The sequence below is a fragment of the Dama dama genome, chromosome 8 (assembly GCF_033118175.1).
Source record: "Dama dama isolate Ldn47 chromosome 8, ASM3311817v1, whole genome shotgun sequence".
Taxonomy (NCBI): Eukaryota; Metazoa; Chordata; class Mammalia; order Artiodactyla; family Cervidae; genus Dama; species Dama dama.
Genome location: NC_083688.1, coordinates 22,214,585 through 22,236,716, shown reverse-complemented (window position 1 = coordinate 22,236,716; position 22,132 = coordinate 22,214,585). Strand labels below are relative to the sequence as shown.

The 22,132-nt window shown below is 39.2% G+C and overlaps 1 protein-coding gene across 6 annotated transcripts in view; it reads right to left on the bottom strand.

Moving 5' to 3' along the window:
* The window catches only part of DOCK10 (dedicator of cytokinesis 10), a 297,309-nt gene that overhangs the window by 100,953 nt on the left and 174,224 nt on the right, over window positions 1-22,132 (bottom strand). For 5 of the 6 annotated variants that reach the window (XM_061148622.1, XM_061148625.1, XM_061148619.1 and 2 more), the window contains exons 5-11: window positions 17,880-17,952; window positions 17,492-17,614; window positions 17,113-17,247; window positions 6,685-6,868; window positions 5,155-5,240; window positions 4,796-4,879; window positions 4,521-4,676 (exon numbers count right to left, since the gene is read on the bottom strand). In XM_061148622.1, coding sequence (XP_061004605.1) covers window positions 4,521-4,676; window positions 4,796-4,879; window positions 5,155-5,240; window positions 6,685-6,868; window positions 17,113-17,247; window positions 17,492-17,614; window positions 17,880-17,952 — 841 coding nt within the window. The remainder of the gene's footprint in view (window positions 1-4,520; window positions 4,677-4,795; window positions 4,880-5,154; window positions 5,241-6,684; window positions 6,869-17,112; window positions 17,248-17,491; window positions 17,615-17,879; window positions 17,953-22,132) is intronic. The other variant, XM_061148624.1, reaches the window with a different exon arrangement.

The window sequence follows — 22,132 nt, the reverse complement described above, 5'->3', positions numbered from 1 at the left end:
AATTAGTTTAAAAGCATGTTCGCTGAGTTAAAAACAATGAGTTTAAAAATAGCGACATGAATAAATGAGTGTCACTGAATAATCACAAAAAGATTTTTTAAAACAATGTCATTACATACAAAATTGAAGTTGAGTCCAGATGAGGCTGTTTTACCAGTTTTTTACATTTTTTATAAGCACTATGAAATTATTCTTAAAGATATTTTCTTAGTTTTTGTTTTAGCATTTGTATCAATTACAAAATTAATTAAAAATAATACAGACATACAGAGCACTTGAAAACAACTTATCCCTTTGGTCTGAGAGATATGAAAGCGCTCCCAAAAGCTGCTCTTTGAATTGGACATATTCTCTTGCCCGAGACTGCGCCAGATACAAACATTTAGCTTCTGAATATGGGCTTTAATATAAAGATAGGACTCCAACGGGCTCCTCAGGTGGTGCTAGTGGTAAAGAACCTACCCTCTAATGCACAAGACTTAAGAGATGCGGGTTCAATCCTTGGGTTGGGAAGATCCCCTGGAGAAGGAAATGGCAACCCACTCCAGTATTCTTGCCTGGAGAATTCCATGGACAGAGGAACTTTGAGAGCTACAGTCCATAGGGTTGCAAAGAATCGGACACAACCGATATGACTTCACATGCACACACAGGAATCCATGTGGAGGGAGTCACATGCCCCTGGCACTGGAAAGAAAGCCCATTCTCTTTGATGTTTGTTTCTAAATTTGAGTTTTGAATCACACTTAAGGATGTACTTTGGCTCCCCTGGTGGCTTGGCAGTAAAGAACCTGCCTGCCAATGCAAGAGACCTGGGTTTGATCCCTGAGTTGGGAAGATCCCGTGGAGAAGGAAATGGCAACCCCCTCCAGCATTATTGTCTGGGAAATCCCAAGGACAGAGGAGCCCGGTGGGCTACAGTCCATGGGGCTGCAGAAGAGTCAGACATGACTTAGCAACTAAACAACAACCACAAGGATGTATTTGGTCAAAAAAGAATTCATTTTTATTTAATAAACTGACTAAGTGATACTATGATTTAGGTTAAATTTTTCTGATATTTCTAAATAGTTTCAAGACTAAGTTTCTAGGTTTTTTTAAAAAATCCCAAGTGAAAATATGTTCTGAATACTCCTCCTAACACTTTCACATAAAGGAACATTTTTCCTGCTATAATCATCCTCCATGTGGCCACATCTACCATGCTCCTCTCTCGCTTCATGTTACTCAGCTTCTTAGCACCATTCCACACAGCTGACTCTTTCTTGGCATCATGAGTCAGTCTTTCCTGGTTTATCCCTACATCAACGACCATTCCTTCTGAGTTTTCTTTGGTCACTTCAGTATTCATCCATTTAATATTTCCTACATACATATAAATTTCTACATGATTCCCTGTGTGTTACCACCTGGACTAGCCTTTCAGATTTATATCTCTGTTCATGCCATTCCCTTGAGTTCCAAACATGTATTTGAATCTGCCTAATGGACATCTCGATTTGGATACTGAATAGGCCAATTAAGCTTCACATGTCCATAATGTACTTTTTGGCCTGTATTCCCCAAATCTGCTCTTCCTCTAGTCTTGTCCTCCTAGTAATGGCACCCTTATGCCTATAAGCATCTAAAGCAAAAACTAGAGACTCATCCTTGAGATTTCTCTTCTCCTTATCCTGCATATCCCATATATCCAAAAAATCTGTCAATTCAATTTACAAAACATCAGTCAAATCCATCCATTCCTCTCCTTCCTCTTTGCCAGTCCTAGAGCAAGCCACACTGTGAACTGTTCAGTTCACAGTGAACAGAAATAAACTTCTGTTTTCCTTGGTCACCTGCTTCTTTCAGTCCATTCCTCTGATGGGATGTTTTAAGAACACAAATTCTTAAATTAGAATTAAGAATTAGAATTAGGTCAAACCATTTTAAAGCGCTTCAAACCTTAGGATAGCCTCCAATTACACTAAGGATAAATCCAAACTTCACTACAGTGTAGAAGACGCTCTCTACTCTTACTCTGTGCTGTTTCTCCCATCCCCTCTTGGTCTGCCCTTCCCTTCACTATTTCCTTTCAGTTTCTGGAATCTGCTAACGTTTTCCAGTCTAAGGGAACTTCACACTTGTTCTTTCTTCTGCCTGGAACCTTTTGCCCTGACCTGATGCTTTCCCTTTCTCAACCTTTGTCTCTGTTCAAATGTCACCCTCTCAGAGAGGTCTCCTGTGGTCATCTTATCCTCAGTAGCCCTCCTCTCAGTTCCTCTGTATCATCTCTCTCTGTATTGATTTACTTTAAAGAACTCTGCAGTCTGCAAGTTTCTTGTTAATTCATTTATTTCCTTATTTACTTCGGTCTTTTCCCAAAGATTCTAATCTCCAAGAGGCCAGGGACCTTGTTCATCTCATTCCCTGCTGTTTCTCCAGTACTTAGAACAAGTCTGGGGCTTCCCTGATAGCTCAAATGGTAAAGAATCTGCCTGCAATGCAGGAGACCCCGGTTCGATTCCAGGGTTGGGAAGATCTGCGGGAGAGGGAAAAAAGTGACCCACTCCAGTATTCTGGCCTGGAGAACTCCATGGACTGTATAGTCTATGGGGTCACAAAGAGTCATTGGAAGAAAAGCTATGGCCAACCTAGACAGCATATTGAAAAGCAGAGACATTACTTTGCTGACAAACGTCTGTCTGGTCAAAGCTATGGTTTTTCCAGTAGTCATGTATGGATGTGAGAGTTGGACTATAAAGAAAGCTGAGCGCCGAAGAATTGATGCTTTTGAACTGTGGTGTTGGAGAAGACTCTTGAGAGTCCCTTGGACTGCAAGGAGATCCAACCAGTCCATCCTAAAGGAGATCAGCCCTGGGTGTTCATTGGAAGGACTGATGCTGAAGCTGAAACTCCAATATTTAGGTTACCTGATGTGAAGAACTGACTCAATGCAAAAGACCCTGATGCTTGAAATGACTGAAGGTGGGAGGAGAAGGGGTCGACAGAGGATGAGATGGTTGGATGGCATCACCAACTCAATGGACATGAATTTGAGTAAACTCCGGGAGTTGGTGATGGCAGGGAGGCCTGGTGTGCAGCAGTCCTTGGGGTCACAGAGAGGTGGATATGACTGAGCGACTGAACTGAAATGAACCAGAACAAGTCTGGCTCCATTAGGTGCACTGAATAAAGTATTTGCTGGAGAATGAATAAATTCAACTTTAACTACTTTCACTCTGTCACATACCTAGGGCAAGTTACAGTTTATAAAATATGAAGAAGCTTCATTTGGGGGGAAGATTCTTACCAGAAATACATTTCTGTTTTAGCTCATTTGTCAACAAGAATCTCATAGGTAACACTGAAAACATCAATATTTTGCATGCATCATATTTACAAATTCTCCTCATTAAACCTGAGGTCTACAGCACACACCATTACCCCGCTACTAGAATAGGAAGAATGAGGCTCAGAGAAACATTAAGGTACCTGAAGACCCAAGGGAAGCAGATTACAGTCTTTCTGAAAGGGTTCATCCATTTGCTCGCTACTCACCGTCAAACTAACAAGGCTCATTTTCCGATATCATAAATAGAGAGGTGTACGGATTGTGTGTACAATTTGCAGAAAAATGTCATACTGTTTCTACCTTCTAAAAGCAGATGTGGCTTGTATCATGGATTTGGAAATAAGTTCTTTAAGGTGAAAGATGACAATTGAGGGATGATTTATTAGAAATAAGAACAGAATGCATTAAAAAAGAATGAAAAGGAACACGCCAATATAGTAACAATGATTTTTGATGTTAAGATTGAGTACTTTTTATTTCTTTCATTATAGTTAAAACTTTGATAATATTTATGCTAACAAAATGTGCCCTTCCCACCCACACATTCACAATTTGTATAGAACTGTCCCCTAGAATACTAAAAATGAACTCTCAAGAGAGCCCATTTAGTAAGAAGAGGAATCTTGTATTGATTTAATGAGTACAGTGATGTTTCCCAAGTATCAGTGAAGCACCTTTTCCCCCTACCATTTGTATGTATTATTTATTTAATATTTATATATTATTCTACTTGACTCACTATTTAGCCTTGTTGTAAGCAATAGTAGCTGTGAAATCACAGGGTTAATTTGTTCATTATAAATATTCTCTAATATACATTAAAATTAACATATGAACATTAAAATAAAAATGTGGATTTAAAAGCTATCTCAAGTTCCATTAGGAAGATACAAACAGTATATCTGGAAACTCTGAACTATTGGGCTGATTTAAAGGAAAGAACCATAAAGCAGAGTCCCTTTCTTACTTCTTCTCTATGTTAAAAGGGAAATTTTGTGGCAGTGTAATTGACAATTCCACTTCAGAACTTGTGCACTTTAGTCAAGTGGAAAAATGCTGTCAATCACATTCCTTGGTATAATAGAAGGTGTGAACTCAGTGCCTGGAATCATCAGGAATAGAAAAGATTTTAATAAGGGTGGTGTGATGTTGGCTGATGGGTACAGGATGTATCAGAAGAGAAACTTACATTCGTTATCGGATCATTTTCATTCTCTGTCACACATCCCTGAAGATTTAAGTTGAGAGCTTTACAAATGATCATGATTCTCTTGGCGGCTTTCTCTTCAAATGGTTTGATCACAAACTCAGGTTCTAAAAGGTCCTTTTTCTGAAGTTTCAAGCTCTAAAAAAGTTTGAAAAGTTTTACTCAACAGACACCCATCATAAGAAAAGAGCTTCTAAATCATAAACCCCAACTGTACAAGTCAAGTTCACGTCTGCTTAAAGAGAATTCTGACTTACATCTATATCTGGATCCAGCGAGAACAGATTTAGCCTCTCCATGTTTCGAGTTGCTTTGACAGTCTCTTCAGTTTCTGTGAGGTACTACAGAGAAAACAGTGTTAGTTCTTAGTTTCTACTTGGCCGGAAACCTACAGCCCAGCCCCATACACGTGGCTAAGAAACAGTCCCTTGGTATTAACACTGTTTTAATATCATCCATCAACACTCTGCAATCTTACAGAAACATGCTTTTTGTTTTCTGACTGTTGTGTTTCTTAGTCTAAATCTTAAAAGAAAGGATTTACATCTTTTCCATGAAAGTGATAAATAAAAAGTAATTCGAGTTTATTTGCACAGAAAAATGTCAGCTTTATTACTTTCGTGAAGTCTGGGTGCAGGCTGTTCTCTGAAGAATCAGCTTCCTCCGGTGTGCTTTCACAAGTTATAGCATTATCCAGGGAATCTTGAAAAGATACATCAAGACCAGGTCATTAAATAATCCTCATGAATCACTCATTTTTCAAGCCTGTGACATGTCGAACCTGGGTTAGACTCGAGAGCAATGAGGGAGGGACACTGGTGAGCAGATGTCTTCACTGTGCCCTGGCTCTAGTCCTCCATATAGTTGGGAAAACTGGGCCTGGAAATCGGATGTCCTGGTGATCATTTGGGGACACTCTTCATGACACCATCCTGTGCCCATAAGAACTCTGGACCCTTACAATACTACATTTATACTTGGGGTTGTCTTGTCTCACTTCATCAATGTATACTAAAGCTTTCTTAAATATGAAAATATTTTTGATAATTCTGACTCTCAGGCCATCAACATAAAACCTACATTCTAGCTTCAGTTAGTTAAACTCTCTAGGACTCTGTAAACATTAATATTATAGTTGATGATTATTAAGTAAATCATGAGTGTAAAACACCTACTACGGTATATAGCAGGTGTTAAAATCAACACTAATTCTCTTCTTAATTATCCCATGACTCTCTTACATGATAGGCTACCAGAACTTAAAGACCCTTTGGGGGACCTCCCTGGTGTTTCACGGGTTAAAAATCCTCCTTCCAATGCAGAGGATGTGGGTTTAATCCCCGATAGGGGAACTAAGATCCCACATGCCCTGGGGCAACTAAGTCTGAGTGTCATAACTAATACCCAGTGCAGTCAAATAAATAAATTAACTAAAAAAATAAAGACTCTCTGGTTTTAATGTACCATGGTATTGTGCAAAATGTCTTAGAAGTTTTCCTTTGGGAGGAGTGACTGAGTCTGAGAATAAACTTGTCTTCCACATGACTATTAATATAAACCTGTTTTCCTCCTCTTCTTTTCACCATTTTTTCCCCTTTCTCTTGCTCTCTTCCCTTTGCCTAGAATGGATTAGAGTCTGATGAAAGAACTGGGATGGGCAGAAGAAAAATTTTTTATCTTATAAAAATCTCTGATCTCATGCAAAATTTATGGAACTTTCACAACTTGCCTTATCTCCATGGGGTCAAAAGCACACATGAAAGATGCTTTTCAACTATAAGGAAAGGATGCATATTTGTCATTACACAGTAATGTTCATTAATTAAATTTAATGGGATCTATAAAGCACAGAATCTCCCCTCTAACATCCCATTAGACATGGTCATTTTTTTTAGTATTGCTGATCAATGATTCCCAATATCATTTGCTGGATGTCGGCCTCAAATCATTGCCGGTCAACTAAAAAATCATACATCTGTGAGGTGACCTTCACTATTCAGTAAAAGTAAAGGTTTGAGGGTGATTTCCTGGAGCAAATAGCTCAGGGTTGGACGAGCTAGACCTGACAGCTACCAGGGTTACTGGCAGCTAAAATGAACCAAATGCACAGGTCACAGTTGGCAAGGGAGGGGGGCAGTGTGCTCACCCAGCCCCAGATCCGTGAGCTCTGCGCTCCTTCTGCTCTGAGGGGGCCCCTCAGGACTGATCTGCAGGATTCGGTTGAGGGTGTGGATCCATTCATCCATATCTGACTCCGTTTCAGCCGCCAACACAAAATAGGTCAGGTCATTCATTTTCAATTCAAAGGCATATTTTCTTAGTCTGTTATTCTGCAGCATAAAAAGAAAAAAACACCAACTAAGTCTTAGAGAGTGAGAGATATTTTTTTATGGGGTTTTCCACACAAGGAGGTGACATCAAGTTAGATTTTCCAAAACAGACAAAAGTTTAGATGGGTAAGAATTATTTGGGGCTTCCCAGGTGGTGCTAGTGGTAAAGAATCTGCCTGCCAATGAAGTAGACATAAGAGAATAGATTCGATCCCTGGATGGGGACAGGCCTGGAGGGCTATAATCCATGGGATCACAAAGAGTCGGACATGACTGAGTATACCACATCTACATCTACAAGAATTATTTTATTTGGTTTCTTTCAAGGATTTTTGTACAAAGAGATATTTTAAGGTTGCTGTTGACTGGGTGAGCATGTGGGCTCAAACATTTCATCTTCAGGCATGGGGGAAGTATATTCTAAGCTTCTTTAAACAGTTGCTTTGAGTTGTTACCTTCACTTTCTCACCGTGTGTTCTGTCCACAGCTCACTCCAGTTGCGCTTTTGACCCCATCATATCCCAGAGGCTGCACTTGCCAAGGTCACCAACGAACTCTACATTGTTGTACTGTCCTAGGAGCTATACAATCTTTGCTGACCTTTCAGTAGAATTGACACAGTGGCTACTTCCTCCTTCATGAAACCCATCTCTCTCTGGTTTCCATTACTACACTATTCCAGTGTTCTTTCCTCCTGAATGGCCACCACTTTTCAGTCACCTCTACTGGCTCTTGCTTACTTTGTGACTTGTCATGCTAACCTCAGCTCCGCCTTAGACTCTTTTCTTCCTTATCCGGTCCAATGACTTTAAATGACATCCGCATGCCAGGGGCTCACAATTCCTTTCTCTGCCTCTGGCTTCTTCATCAACCTCCAGACTTTCGTCCTACTTGACATCTCCACTTGCATTTTGTGACCAACCCATGAGGTTTTGTTCTAGTTCGTTGGCTGTGCTCCCATCATAGACTTTGTTGCTGCCACAAAGGCCTGAAACAACCGTTCCATCCGTCACCAGGTACGTATTTATACACATAACACCATGTTTGCCCTTCATGTACTTAGGTGACTTGTATTCACTCTTCAGATCTGAACTAAAGTTATCCTTGCTCAATGAAACTTTCCCAATTCCCCTAGCTGGGGACAGGATTCTTGTCCTCCAGGGTACTCACAAAATTTACATGCTTATTCACTTTCATTTGTTTGTTTGCACAGCATATTCCTCCCTTATAACTGCCTTCATGAGAGCTGGAGTTCCACTACATGCTATCACAGCGACATCACACAGAAGGATTCAACAACAGTGCATTCAAAACAATTATTTCTTATGAATGGGACAGAAGAGGTTCCAATCCTTGGGAATGAATGAACAACTGAAGAAATAAACTAACAAATGAAAAACAGAGATTCTCTGTTGTGCAGAGAATTGAAGTGGTCTGATTCGATGAGTAATTATCTTAGATTAGACTTTCACAGAAGGTGAAATCTATAAAAAGAAGTGAGCTGTTTAAAGATCAAAGAAGCACAATTAAAGTAGTGGGGATACAAAAGCAGATTACTATAGCATTCTGCCATGAGATTAGAAATATAAAGGCAAAGTAGAAACTTCCCCCAATGATAACTAGAGTTATGTAACCTGGGGTGGTTGAAAGAATTCCTGAAGATATTACATCTTCAAATCACTCCCAGGTAACTCTGATACAAGTATTCAATTCTCACCTACACTGTTCTAAAGCCTAAGAGCACTCACAGCTGTAGTAAAGCAAGACTCTATACAATTAAAGTAAGTAAAATGCAAATAAGAGTAGAAGTCTAAGACGACAGTGTCACTATAGTGTGGGGGTACAACTTAAATGTCAAGATATAAACTCTTTCTGAGAACAAGATTGCTGTTTCTTGGAGGCAAAAGAGAATAATCTTTAATATACTTCGGGTAATCTTCTCTTCCTTTGGGATGCTCTGAGAAACTTCCCAAAATAGCTTTCTCCTTTCAACTTCCACAATAGCACGATTACTACTACAAACGTGACACTAAACATTTGCCAGTTATATATCTGGCACTGTGCTGAGGATTTTACAGTCATCATTTTTATTTAAATCTCATAACAACTCTATGAGAGACACTGTTATCATTCCATTTAGCATATGAAAACACTGAGGCTTGAGGAGACAAATGAAAACCTGCTTGGAATACATGGACAGCAAGTGATGGAGACAGGAAGTAATCCCTTTATATTTTAACACCCCCTGAGACAACCCATGAAATTAAAAGATGCTTACTCCTTGGAAGGAAAGTTATGACCAACCTAGATAGCATATTAAAAAGCAGAGACATTACTTTGCCAACAAAGGTCCGTCTGGTCAAGGCTATGGTTTTTCCAGTAGTCATGTATGGATGTGAGAGTTGGACTATGAAGAAAGCCGAGCACTGAAAAATTGATGCTTTTGAACTGTGGTGTTGGAGAAGACTCTTGAGAGTCCCTTGGACTGCAAGAAGATCTAACCAGTCCATCCTAAAGGAGATCAGCCCTATTGGAAGGACTGATGCTGAAGCTGAAACTCCAATACTTTGGCCACCTCATGCGAAGAGTTGACTCACTGGAAAAGACCCTGATGCTGGGAGGGATTAGGGGCAGGAGGAGAAGGGGACGACAGAGGATGAGATGGCTGGATGGCATCACCGACTCAATGGGCATGACTCCGGGAGCTGGCTGTGGACAGGGAGGCCTGGCGTGCTGCGATTCATGGGGTTGCAGAGAGTCAGACACGACTGAGCGACTGAACTGAACTGAACTGAGACAACCCAGCACAAGGAAGATGTTCATTGGCTGCCGTTCTTCTTTGCCACCTGCTGGGCATTATCACACTCTAAAGGGGCAGCCATGCCTGGGGGTGCTGGTTTCTGAAAGTAGACATTGGGGCAGTGTCTTCCTACAAGCCTCAGGAAAAAGAAAAATTTGGGGGTTGAAGGAGGAAAAATAATTAGCTAAAAAACTAACCGTGATCCTCACTGTGGGGTTTCACAGCTCAAGTGGCACTTTCTAGACTCTGCCAAGGACAAGTGCTTTGCTCATATTCATACTTTCCCATTATTGTCAGTTATTATTATTTCTTTGCCCTGTAAGGATTCCCTTGCAGACTGGCATTTTCAATAGCCCATGAGAACAGGGCAGAAGGTGACTAGTTATCCTCAGTGCAGTGATAGTGTTCATTCTTAAAGAGGTTCTGTTGGGTTTGTATTTTGTGCTGGGCAAAAACAGACAAGGTCTCTGCCCAGACAAAGGAGACAGGTGTTAACCAATTCATCACCCAAATGTGAAATTGGAAGAGAAATGTGCTTAACTTCTGTATGAATGTACTGAAGTAGAGGAATAAAAATCAAGGTATAAACATTCATTTTGAGAACAGGATTGTTTACTGCAGCATCAGAATTGCAACATGAAAATACTACTATTCTTACAGAACCCTCTGTGTTCTGTGAGAATACAGAAAGGATAACTTTGACTAGTAAAATGCCACAGTTTTATATATATACATATATTTGTATAAATTCCCTTACTAAAGTTAAATTTATATAGAGTGAAATACACAAATCAAGCTTTTGACAAGTGCATAAACTTATGTAATCCACACCCAGCTTTTTGAGATCATCTTGGCTTCAGTGTTAACAGAACGGGGGTGGGGGGGGCGGTGGCTGGAAAGGCAGTGACCCCAACATTTCTTATGCAAAGCAAACATGTGGGTAGTTTCTTTAAGAATGCAAATTCTTAGAAGCTATGCTCCCCTCATGAGGGAGGGCCAGACTCCTTCACACACCCTCCCACATACTTCCCTGGGTGCTGAAGAAGGAGGTCCATAAACCTGCCTGTGACCTGAACTGACAGAGAGGGTCTAAGGGCAAAGAGAGATGGCTGAGAGCAGGAATAAAAGACAGACATGCTTCCCACGACAGTATTATACCTTCAAACCACCACGGGAACAGAACAGACACTCAGGAAAGAAATAGAAGTGCTCAGAGCAGATCTAAAGTAGCTGAGTGCAGCAGAATGCAAACAAATCTCAGTGTTTTCTTGAAAACAAACAAATGAAAGAATCTGCTTGACTAATCTGATGCTGTAAATAATGGGGAAAGGTAGATGCAAAGCTGTATAAAATGCTTGTATTAGGTCCAAATTAAAAGTGGATTGAGCTGCAACATACTTTCAAATGGAGATGTCAAGGAGCTAATAAAAAATTACAAAAAATGATTTTCTAAATTGCCTTCTGTACTTTAAGTGAATTAAATATGGCTGACAACTTCAACAATATTAAAAACTTTTTAAAATTTGAGCAAAATATAACAAGCCCTTGTTTCTCAAAAAGGGGTATTTATAAATGAAATAAACATTCTATTCACAACTTCTTTCAAAAGCCAAATTATCTTTTTCTCCTTGGAGTGAAAGAGAACTACTTCCAGTGCAGAGAAGCTTATGCTGGGGAAGATTAAGATGCCTTAAGTGGTTTTCTATCTCACCCTCTGTAATCTTCAAGATAATGGCATATAAAACAGCAAAAAAGAAAGGGCCAGAAGTAGAAAACCAATGGGACACTTTAATAACCGTGAAATGCAATGTTAAGTCATTAAAATGATAATCAAGAAGTAATCATATTCTTCTTCTCACTCCTCAAATTTTCCTTTATTTTCCTGAAATCAGTATCCCTGGTGACTGATGCAACATCTTTGTTCATTCAAGCTCACCACAGTCTATCTACATGACTTCATAAATAAAAGGAAACTGGAAATACGTCCTAATGCCATACGATGTGCTTAATGAGTTGTGGCAAATGGATTGCTTTTCACATTGCTCACCTAGAAAAGCTTTGAAATAGATACTCCAATGAAACCACTAAAGCCAATGGAGGATGGAATATTGAAGGGAGTTATCCAAGCAAAATATGCCATTGTACCTGTCGCTAGCATCTTTTATAGAATTTTGCAGAAATAGGAGAAGAGCCACACAATATCAAATTCAGGTTACTGGTATTGCTGGCTACCATCCATGCAATCCTTTCCATTTTCTGTATGTTCTTTCAGTCAAATACATACTCGTTCAATACATACAAAAATGTATTGGCTGTCTTCTATGTGCTAGGTAGAGAGCATTAAAAAATGTTCTAGTGATGTGCTTGTCCCCATGGAACTTACATCCTAGTGCAATGTAATGTCAGGAAACAAGCAATATAATGTGAAATACATATATGTAATATATGTATCACATTGGAGTAGGAAATGGCAATCTAGTATTCTTGCCTGGAAAATCCTGTGGACAGAGGTGCCTGGCAGGTTACAGTCCATGGGGTCGCAAAGAGTTGGACATGGCTGAGTACACATACACACATTTGTATAATATAGTGTGGTATCATGCGGTAATATCATTCTTGCATATGATATCAGAACCTAATTTTTGAGATGTGTCACATGTTTAATTACTCATGCACACGTTATATTTATTCTGTGTTTTTTTGGTGCATCTTCCCAGAGGCGAGAAGCTCTTTGAAGACAGGAACCACATCTAATTTATGTTTTGCTTTTTCACAAAGCTTCGCATGTAGCAAAATTTTCCATAAATATTTGCTGAAATAAATCCTACATTTAAATTTCATGGCTTAAAATGACACACATCTATCTTCAGAGTGTTTCTTCTGCCTGCTGGCTTATGTAGGATAAATGTATTAATATGTATCTATGCAAGCATACCCACTAGATATATGATCACCAAAGTATTTCCTTGGGCATCTTTCTGTAAATCTGGATTTTCCTCAGCCTCAAATCTAATTTTTCCACTTATTAGCTCTGTTGCTTGGGCAAGTCACTTTATCTCTCTGAGCTTTATTTTAATAAATTGAGACAATAATAATGCATTTTCCACGAACAGTTGTCAAATAATATATTAGATGAAGAAGATTACAAGTGTCATTCTGGTTTTTATTTTTATCACGGGAAGTGAGATTCTTAACCACCAAGGTTTGCTGGGGGGTTTATAGGTTATAGGTGACTTCTAAATTTGTTTTCATTGGCAGGTACACATTTTTTTTTCCCTTCCCAGTATGACTGTCTCTATGTGGGCACACACAGTCTAAGATGCTCTGTGTTATCTCAAACAGGAGAAGGAAGTGACTCTGCTTCCTTCCTATAGTGGCCTGTGCTGCAGAAACCATCTGAATTTTTAGACTTTGGTTAAGCCTCAAAGGCCATTATTTTGGGACCTATATCCACAAGGTGGCAGATCCAGCACCTAGGAGGAAATTAACAGTGTTCAGTTCCACATGCGTGCGTGCGTGCTCAGTCGTGTCCGGCTCTTTGCTACCCCATGGACTGCGGCCTACCAGACTCCTCTGTCCATGGGATTTTTCCAGGCAAGAATACTGAAGCAGGTTGCCATGCCCTTCTCCAAGGGATCTTTCCAACCCAGGATCAAACCTGGGTCTCCTGTATTGGCAGGCAGAGTCTTTACCACTGCATCACCTGGGAAGCCCATTCAGCTTTAAGCCTTTATGTATAAAGTGACATCAGTCATTGTGACTGTTAATATTGGGGCACTAGGTATATGGGATTCCTGGGCTATTTACTCTATTCACAGTGGCAGGATCTGGGATGGATGGATGGATAAATGAATGAATGAATAAATGAGAAGACTCTGAAGGAACAAGACAGGATACATTAGGTTTAAATAGCCCTAGTCTCAGATCAAAACTGAAATAGCAAAAGTTGGAAGTTCTGCTTCAGACTGGAAATGAGGGGTATAAAACAGATCTAGTACCGTTTCATGACATTACAAAAAAGTGGAAAACTACTATTAGGTCTCTATTTTACCAAGATCAGGAAATTCCTAACCATAAACATCACCTAAAGTCTCTGAGGGGCTTCCCTGATGGCTCAACAGGTAAACAATCTGTCTAAAATGCAGGTGACAAAAGAGACTCGGTTTCAATCCCTGGATTGGGAAGATCCCCTGGAGGGGGAAAACGGCAACCCACTCTAGTATTCTTGCTTGAAAAATGCCATGGACTGAGGAGCCTGGTGGGCTACAGTCTGTGAGACAGCAAAGAGTCAGACAGGACTGAGTGACTAATGCTCGCAGTCTCTGAGAATTTTGGGTAGGAGTCTCTTTCTACTTGAAGTAACCCTTGAAAATATTTCTGAGAATTCCAAGGTATACTCCTAAGAAAGCATGGTGCTATAGGATGGGTTTGAATGAAGCAACTATTAACGGCTTATTCACAAAAGAGTGTTATGAGCTGGAACGCACTGAGAATGCTGGGTGGTAGGTAGCACTTTCTGAGGCAAACTCTTTGTTTTTCTTCTCTGTTTTATTCAAGTGAAACTGACAGTGATTCTTAACAAAATAGGTCTGACTCATCCTATTATTCATTTGCTTTGTGCTTCTGTGTGTACATGTTTCATCTTCAGGCACATTTTGTACCTGAAAGCTTGCTAGAACAATGACTAAACTTGCACTGTATCATTCAGAATCTTCTTTCCAGATGCAAAAACTTGTAAGTCAGAAAGAGCTGTAAGCAAATATGTAAGAACTGGGATCCAGGTACAAGGTGACAAGGACCTAGATGTCTATCTTCCCAAAGGGATCTCAAGAAACTAAAGGTCCCTCCTTCTATAAAGGATAACAAGCTTATGATAAAGAAGAACATAAAGACAGGGATATAGGGCTGAACTCTTTAAAAGATAGAGTGCATGATCCCAGATATGTGAATGACTATTTATTGGAAAATGAAGTAGGATTATTCAACTCTGCTTTAACGTGCAGAATCTACCTTGGGAATTCCTACCTATGTGCCTGTTTTTTTTTTTTTCCCCCCTATGCCTTCTTCTAGCCAACCCAGAAGAGTTTATCACTGTTCTGTGCTCCTAGAACATTCCATAGAAACCATTATAGCTCTTGAGAAATTGTGTAATAGTTATGAGCCTATGTCCTCCTCTGGTTATGGTTTTGGCAAGGAATTCCTAATGCTTAAACACATTTCTAGCATGTCATAAGTACTAAGTAAGCTTGTTGGATGAGTGAATAAATGAATGAAGAAAGAAGTGGATAAATTAGCCAGCTTTAAGTGTTAGTCAATCAGTTGTGTCCAACTCTTTGCAATACCACGGACTGAAGCCTGCCAGGCTCCTCTGTCCATGGAATTCTCCAGGCAAGAATACTGGAGTGGGTTGCCATTCCCTTCTCAAGGGGATCTTCCCAACCCAGGGATCAAACCCGGGTCTCCTGCATTGCAAGCAGATTCTTTACCAGGTCAATCAGTATTTTCTAGAAGGGCTTTCCCAAGATGGGACATTTATCTCTCATAAAGTTGTGAGTTTTATAATTAATGGAAAGACTGGGAAAGGATGGCTGAAGACACACTGTCTCCCAGATCCCTTTTTACTTTAGTTTTACAGATGAAACACTGGAAATCAAACAGCTTGAGTAACTTATTCAAGGCTCTTAGATAGTAAAGGGTGAAATTAGAATTCAAACATTGACTTGTATACACCCCACTCTTATGTTTTTCCTTGGGAGACATTCTCTTTCCAAGGCACTGCTTAATCAGAGACTGAAACATGGTCTAAAAGGCGATGGAGAAGAGGTGAAAGGTCAGACTAGAGCACTAACTGACTCTGTGTTCAACAGAGTTATACCACTCTTGGAAGAAAAAATCACACACGAATTTATGTCTCTGCAAACTTAACACCTAGCAAGGGATACAATGATACTTCTTAAAAGATGATGACTCATTGGTTACAGCAAGTTTGGAGGTACAAAGGGAAAAGAAAATATTCAGTTTTTCAGCTCAATGTCTATAAAATGTAGCTATTGATCTTTAACCCTATTGTTAAAGTCCTACTTCATATTTCTAAAGCCAAAGAGTCTCCTTTGTGACCAACAATAGAAAACTATCTCCATCTTCCATTAAGATCCTTACTGCCCTTTCCATATGGAAAGTTGGCCATTGTGTTAAAAAGCAATTATCTTTCAGTTCTAGTGGAGAGCTCAGCAACAGTTAATTAATTCTTTCCCTTTAAAGTTCAGTATTATTACTTTCTGGAGAAATTCCAGATTTTAACAGCTAAACCATCCAGAAATAGATGAGGCTTAAGTGGCTGAAGAGAATTCTATTTTGCATCCCTATGTCTGAGTGCCCTTGGTATGAATCTAAGAGGTAATCTAAACCATGTAGCAAGCTATGTGAATGCCCATGGTTTGTTGGAAACACAAAGAATTGTTCCTAGTGGCTTGTGACCACAAACAGAGTCCTCAATCTCAATGAGCCAGCATTTAATGTTAAATTGGAGGGAAGACTACTAAAACACTTGATTGCTTCAATTTTTAAGTGAGAAAGAATAAAAATGTTTGATCATCAGAGTAGAAAGAATAAGATGTCCAAATGAGGCATATGGAATTTTTCTGCTTCTTCTTGCCAAAATGGTCCATGTCGAATTTAATACTAAGGACAATAATTTGAGGACAAATTACTGCAGAAGAGCATTGTTGGTTAAAAGTGCCATGTCTGAGATTCAGTTTCTGTGATTCAACTCTTGAGAATCAATGCAATCAATCCTTGCCCTTGAAGAAACCTGCTCTTAGAAGGAGGATGAAGTGTATATACGCTGTAAATTTACAATTGCAATATTACCTAATAATAAAGGTAGCATTAATGAAGCGCTTTCTTTGAACTATGCGATTTACATATAACCATACTGCATTCTTTAGCTCAGTGGATCTCTACACTGTAGCTATACAGGTGGTCATTTTCCTCTTGTCCTTGCATATATCAGACTTGCTCTGGCCTCAGGACCTTTGTACTTGCTGCCCCTGCTCATGCTTTAACCTCTAGATCAAATATTTTCTCTTCATAAATGTTTCTATCACTTCTGGAGCATAAAGATTCCTTTCCAACCTCACCATCTGTCTCTCCCCTTTCTGTAGCCTTGTTTATTTTCTTTATTCCAGATTTTACCAACTATTCCATTCTGTTCATTTCTTTTTTTTTCTGCCTATTTTCTGTTTTCCTTACTTTATTGAATTACGTTTTGTGAAAGCAAGCCTCTAGGATGCGTTCCCTCTCCACTGAATTTCCTTAAGAGTCTGAAATAGTTTTTGGCTCATATCAGGTACTCCATAAATATTTTTAGAATGAATGAATGATGATTGGATGAATGCATTTTTCAATTAAAAAAACCCTCAGGGAAAAAGAGATTTCTACTCACCTGTACTACACCTGTACAGGAATCCAAAAAGATACAGCCTTTGGGTTCTTTGGATATTTTTTCATCTTTATAGAAGTTCATGATGTAGGAATTATCTGGCAACTGAGTCAGCTGGAAGAAGCGCTTTTTGAATGACTAAATAAAGGAAAAAAATATGAGGAGGTAATTCAAATTCATGGAAATTAGAATTTTCTAACCCCTTCAAGAGTGCTACATTTCTGGAGCACTGTTCTGAGAAGAGCATCTTCCTTTCTCATAAATAAAATATGACATGAAACACAAACTCAATGCAAATAGCTCACCTCAGTTTTGTGACTAAAGAGGGGGTGGGTGTCAAGAAAGGTGGCAGAAACAAAAATGAGTCTCTATGTCTCCTTACCCGAACAGTAACGGTGTTATTCACGGTGCTGTTAAAATTCCCCTTGTAGAGCCAACCAGACTTGAAAACTCCGGTCCCTCCCGTTCCCCCTCCGCCCTTGGAAGATGAGTGGGAAGTAGTATCCTGTAAAAGGCATCATTAGCATCACGGCAATCTTTTGTGAATCCCAGATCTTAGACACTGCACTTAAAAATGAGACTCCCTTTTTCTCTGACTCATCTTAAATAATCATGTTCAATTTCAAAACAAACGTGATTCGTTTTGTCTAAAAACCCTCACACCAACGGTTACTGCAGCTTTAGGAGAAACTAGTCTGAATTTCAAACATGTTAGACGGGAACTAATTATCCTCATGTTTTAAACATTTCACTTTCAACCATTTACTTACTTCATCCTTATCAGCATCTTCATGGTCAACCTCAAAGGAATGTGAAGGAAGTTTCTCTGGTTTGTATTCTGCTCTGATATTAAAAAAAAAGAAGAAAAAAGATTCTGATTTGTCATTTGAGACATTGCTTTCAGCTGAGTAACAGCTACTGTGGTGGCTTTCTTATAGACTTTTATAAAATAATGTAATTTCGTGTGGGGCCATTTTCTTTGGAAGTACTAACTCGCCCCCTACACCATTATATCTTATCTCCAGTAAATAAATCTCCATTTTAAATCACAGAGTTACTATTTGCACAGATTTACACATGTCCTTTTTAATTAGATGAAGGCAAATGGGACAATTTTTAAGGGCTTGGTGATTTATATTTTTCTTCTTCCACATTTTGAAGTGGAATATAACATAGCAATATTTTCATTATTTTTTTTTCCCCTTTGCTTTCATGTGACAGGCCCAAGGCTATAGGATGGTCATTTGAAAACCAAACACTACTCTGGCCATTAGGCTGTGCTGCTCCCCAGCCCTGGCGTCTCCCAAAAGTCTGCATCAACGTGACTTAGTGGCATTTATGCTCACTTTAGGCATTTCCACGGTAGCACAGAAACACCTCTCAGTCAGACCATTGCTGACCAGTCCAAAGGAGGAAGAGTGTTCACTTGGTTCTATAAATGGTAAAATAAGACAGAAATAAACTTTCCTTGACTTAATTCTATCTCATAACACATGGTTGAATGGAAACCAGATAGAATCATCCAAACTTCAGGCATTCCTTTATACCAAGCCAGAAAATCCTACATGGAGGATTTGCAAGGTAGAGTTTTTTTCTTTGAAATCATTTATATTATGTAGAAGCAACCTCAGAATCTGACTACTGAGAAAAAAGGTCACGAGCACATTCAGTAATTCCATTGCAAATGGTTTCCTATCTTGATGGTATTTCACACAGTAAGGTGAATAACCAAGGACTTTTTATATGTATATACATACATGAAAGTTAAAGTGTTAGTCACTTAGTCATGTCTGACTATTTGAGACCCCATGGACTGTGGCCTCTGTCCATGGAATTCTCCAGGCCAGAATACTGGAGTGGGTAGCCACTTCCTTCTCCAAGGGATCTTCCTGACCCAGGGATCAAACCCAGGTCTCCCACATTGCATGCAGATTCTTTACCAGCTGAGCCTCAAGGGAAGCCCAAGAATACTGGAGTGGGTGGCCTATTCCTTCTCCAGCAGATCTTCCTGACCCAGGAATTGAACTGGGGTCTCCTGCATTGCAGGCGGATTCTTTACTAACTGAGCTATCAGGGAAGCACATTTACACAGGTATTCATAAAATCACCAACTGTTCATTCACATAGAAATTCAGTGGATTCAAATGAATTCAAAATATCCTTTACCCTTCTTCTGAAAGACCTAGAAATGTCCAATTCCCGTTCACAGTAGAGGAAGTCAGAGCACAAAAAGAACATTGACCTCACTATTAAATTGTGAAAAGCCTGAGATCAGAACCACAGTCTCCATACCTGATAAATGTTTTGTTTTGTTTTTTCCCTATTGTGGTAAAATATACGTAACAGAAGAATTTCTATTTTAACTATTTTCACGTGCACGGTTCAGTAGCATTAAGTAGATTCATATCATATGCCCATCGTCACTGACCGTCTCCAGACCATTTTAATTCTCAAACTGACTCTGTATCCATTAGACAATAACTTTCCATTTTCCCCTTTCCTCAGCCCTGGGTTATCATTGTTCTACTTGCTGTCTCTAGGTTTTTGACTATTCTAAGTACATCTTATGAGTGGAATAATGCAACATTTATCTTTTTGTGTCTGGCTTACTTTATTAGAATAATGTCTTCAAGGTTCCTTCATACAGTAGAGTGTATCAAGAGTTCACTCCTTTTTCAGGCTGAGTAATATGCCATCATAACCTGATAAGAGTTTGTGCCCCCAAAGTAGTTTCCATGAAGGTATCCTGGATCTACAGAATTAGAACCCTCTCCCTGTAGATTCTGAGTATACGTCTCTTATGATGTTTGCCTGGTTCTGCTATTTGGACACTTGTCTTAGCCCTCCATCTGATTAGACATTTCTTAAAGCCAGAGACTCTAATGAAGTCCCATCAACATCTCAGTTTTTTTCTTTCCCGTTGTAGACGTGCTCAAGATTCATTGCTGATTGAATTATTGATAAGCAAGGTGAATAGGGATAGTATGAAAAGGCATACTTTAAAACTTTGTTTTTGTAAGGGATCGTGGTGATATTCTTTTTTAGCAGTGGACACATTCTGAGTGATCAAAATCCTGAGACAACATGTTAAATAGGCTTTTATTTATTTATTTTTAATTAATTTTTATTGGAGTATAGTTGCTTTACAATGTGGCGTTAGTGTCTACTGTACGGTGAAGTGGATCAGCTCTCTGTGTACATCTATACCCTCTTTTTGGGATTTCCTTCCCATTTAGGTCACCACAGAGCACTGAGCAGAGTTCCTTGTGCTATACAGTAAGTATTCATTAGTCATCTATTTTATACACAGTATCAATAATGTGTATATATATATATCAATCCTAATCTCCCAATTCATCCCACCTCAACTTTTCCCACTTGGTGTCCATATGTTTGTTCTCTATGGCTGTCAATAGGTTTTTTAAAAGTATCTTATTATTTATTATAGAAATAAATACTGAATTTATTTTATAAATTCAAATTAATTTATTTTATAAATTCAAATTAATGAAAGTTGCTTGCTACCAAAATTCATAACTAATAAATATAAAGCTGTCTTGGTGCACACAGTTCTTGATTATTATAAATGACATCTGGAGTCTCAGTTCAGCCCTAATCCCAATTTATTTCTCTATTTTGTTTTGGTTGCACAGTCCTGTTAGGACATCCCAGCACCCATAGATAAATAGCTGTAAATAGTAACAGTCTAATTTAAAAGCCGGAGGTTTAAAAGAAGAGTAGTAGGAAATGTGTATTTCAAAATTATTATCCCCACAGGTTCTGACACATGGTAAGTGATCAATAAATATTTGTTAATTAATGTGTATGAATTTACTTGCTTGGGTATGTGTTAGTTCAAATTTCAAAAACATATTAATACATAATACAACCTTCTTCATCCATGATTTATTAGAAAGCTCAAAAATATACACCAAGAGTGCAGAAATTTTGTACTAAAGTCTTAATATGTACTAAGTAGCACATTTGTTATTGTTTGGTTGCTAAGTCATGTCTGACTATTTTGCAACCCGATGGACTGTAGCCCGCCAGGCTTATCTGTCCATAGGATTTCCCAGGCAAGAATAATGGAGTGAGTTGCCATTTCCTCCTCTAGGGGATCTTCCCAACCAGGTATCGAACCCACGTTTCCTGCATTGGCAGTCGGATTCCTTACCATTGCGCCACATGAGAAGCCGAAGTAGCACATCGCTTTTTATTAAATTGTATACATATATAATCAGACTTTTGTAAACAAATACTGGGAATCCATGTCTCATCTAATCTTGCTATTTTGCTGCGAAGAAGATGAGGTTCATAACAGTTACTCACAGAAACACTTAGTGAAAGAGATGAGGTCAGACACCTTATCTCTGAAATGTTACTTCTTAATTAAGGACAGGTTAGTCCAAATCATCTTTAATAAGCATGTTAAGTATGATGGCAGCCATTTTTCTCTTCCAAAGGATTTCTGGTGTATCTAGTTCTTTTCTGCTTCTTGCAAAACCTTAGAGATACTCAAGTCTCTCTGTGCCCAGCTGCCACTGATGTTAACTTGTTCTGCCTCTTTTGTTAGGGTCAGGTGATGCTGGTGGTAAAGAACCCACCTACCAATGCAGGAGACGTAAGAGACACAGGTTCTATCCTTGGATTGGGAAGACGCCCTGGAGGAGGGCATGGCAACCCATTCCAGTTTTCTTGCCTAGTGAATCCCATGGACAAAGGACCCTGGAGGGCCACGGTCCATAGGGTTGCAAAGAGTTGAACACGACTGAAGTGACTTAGCATGCATGCATGCAAGTCAGAAGGCAGAACACTGATGTAGCAGACCACACTGTTACTTTGGGACTCCTGAGTTCTTTCTATCACACCCAAAATTCTCCTCCTCTCCTTAACAACATCCTGACACTCCTTGAACCAGAATCAGTTCCTTTCGCCTTTTCATTTGATTGGCAAAAGAAAACCGTGAAACACGACCCTTTCCTCAAATTCTGCTCCCATGACAGGTGACAGGTTGCCTGAGATT